At 41.2% G+C, this 1,647-nt stretch overlaps 1 protein-coding gene across 1 annotated transcript in view; it reads right to left on the reverse strand.

Annotated features, from left to right (window-relative positions):
* LOC119588544 (glutamine synthetase-like) overlaps positions 1-586 on the reverse strand; it is a gene marked incomplete at its 5' end in the record, with an annotated part of 3,134 nt that extends 2,548 nt beyond the window's left edge. The window contains 2 exon segments of the mRNA XM_037937184.1: positions 4-186; positions 504-586. Coding sequence (XP_037793112.1) covers positions 4-175 — 172 coding nt within the window.
* Positions 587-1,647: the final 1,061 nt, after the last annotated feature.

The raw sequence follows: 1,647 nt of genomic DNA on the forward strand, positions 1-1,647 counted from the left end.
TACCTGACGGAGACTTGGGTATGAAGTTGACAGTCCTGGTCTTTGAGCGGAGGTTCTCCCCACTGCCGTCAACCCAGACGTACATAACTTGACATTTGTCGTCAGGAATTGGCAGCTTCATGTACCTGTCAAGCACCGTCTTGTTGGTGGCTGATGTATTCCCAAGTGACAACATCTTGCTACAATCTGGAAGGAAAAGAGAGGGAAAAGAAGGGTGTTAAGATCGATTGAAATGTTTTTTTTTAGGTGCTTAGGTCGTGTAAACTGTGTTCAAGGCTCATTTTGTTTATTTAACGATAAGTGGATTATTAAATTTATGATAGCTTATCTATTCATTTTTAATTTTTAGGGGATGTGAGGGCTTGATTCTTACAATGTTGGACAAATTGTAGTGGGTGACTGACCTCAAGGTGCTTTCGTCAATATCACTGCAATATAGGACGAGCAAGAAAAAAATATAACATGACATTTGGGGGGAAACAAGTTGCGTAAAATCGACTTACCTTTTGTATGTGACTGCAACGTTACACTACAATTCTCAAGTGTTTTCTTGATCACTATCTCGACCAGTTCAGACTACCCATTGAATGTAGAATGGAATCTCTGCCTTCATTGCCCGGGGCGCCTGTTTATATTGCTCTCGTGACGTCATTGACATGCGCACCACGGGTCCGCGGTGTTGCTTTAGGTGTCCGTCTAAATTAATAGCATTCAAGCTCATTCTTACACTATAATGCATTTTTATATGATATAGTATTTGTTGAACTTTGAGATATATTATGAAATGCTAGGTAGAAGCGAGGAAAGTAGGGATTTAGTGAAACTGATAGGCTATGAGGGATATGAATAAATGAGATAAAAAAGGACTACGTGGCAACTTCCAAGAGGGAGTTGCTAGTTATTTCCAGCTCCGAATCCGGTCCGCATAAAATCTTTCAATAATTTAGGTCGCTCTATTTATGTTTTTCATTTGGTGACTAACCTGAGACGGGCTAGGGAGTAGGGTTGATATAAAGATTTAGTTACACTTTCATTCCACCTGGCGAAGCATAATAACCGGGGTAAAAGGTAGATTGGTCGCTAAAACATCATCAACCTTTCGATTAATTCCCTCCATGGACTTGCGATCGGCACCATATATCCAGATAAGAACCTCAAAAGATAAGTTAAAACGTGTATCAGACGAGCTCAAAAGTGAGAGAGTGGGCGGAGAGGAAAAATGTTGTCCACCGAGCGTGCCAAAAAAAGACGAGGATAAAAAAGGACGAGAAAGAGAGACATAGGGAAAGAGGGAAAAGAAAGAGCGAGCAACGAGCGGACGGAATCACGTGAACAGCCAGTGCATTGGGAGTTTCCACGGTGAACACTCCCACGCATGCTCGCTCCCGCACCTGCATGCACGGGGGTCACTGTACAAGCACGGGCACAATACTCTTTTTTTAACTTTCTCTTCTGCAAAGAGTGGTTGTTCAAATCTTGTTTATCATGTTTATTAGACGTGTGTATTGGGTGGATGAGAGGGATGTGGATTCTTTAATTTTGAATTTTATTTTTTATTTACCCCGGGCAGGTGTGCGAATTCGTAACTGGTTTCTATTCTTCAGGTATCATGTGCATGACGAATAATGTTTATTTAATATTTTTCTT

The sequence above is a fragment of the Penaeus monodon genome, chromosome 24, assembly GCF_015228065.2.
Source record: "Penaeus monodon isolate SGIC_2016 chromosome 24, NSTDA_Pmon_1, whole genome shotgun sequence".
NCBI classification, from domain to species: Eukaryota; Metazoa; Arthropoda; class Malacostraca; order Decapoda; family Penaeidae; genus Penaeus; species Penaeus monodon.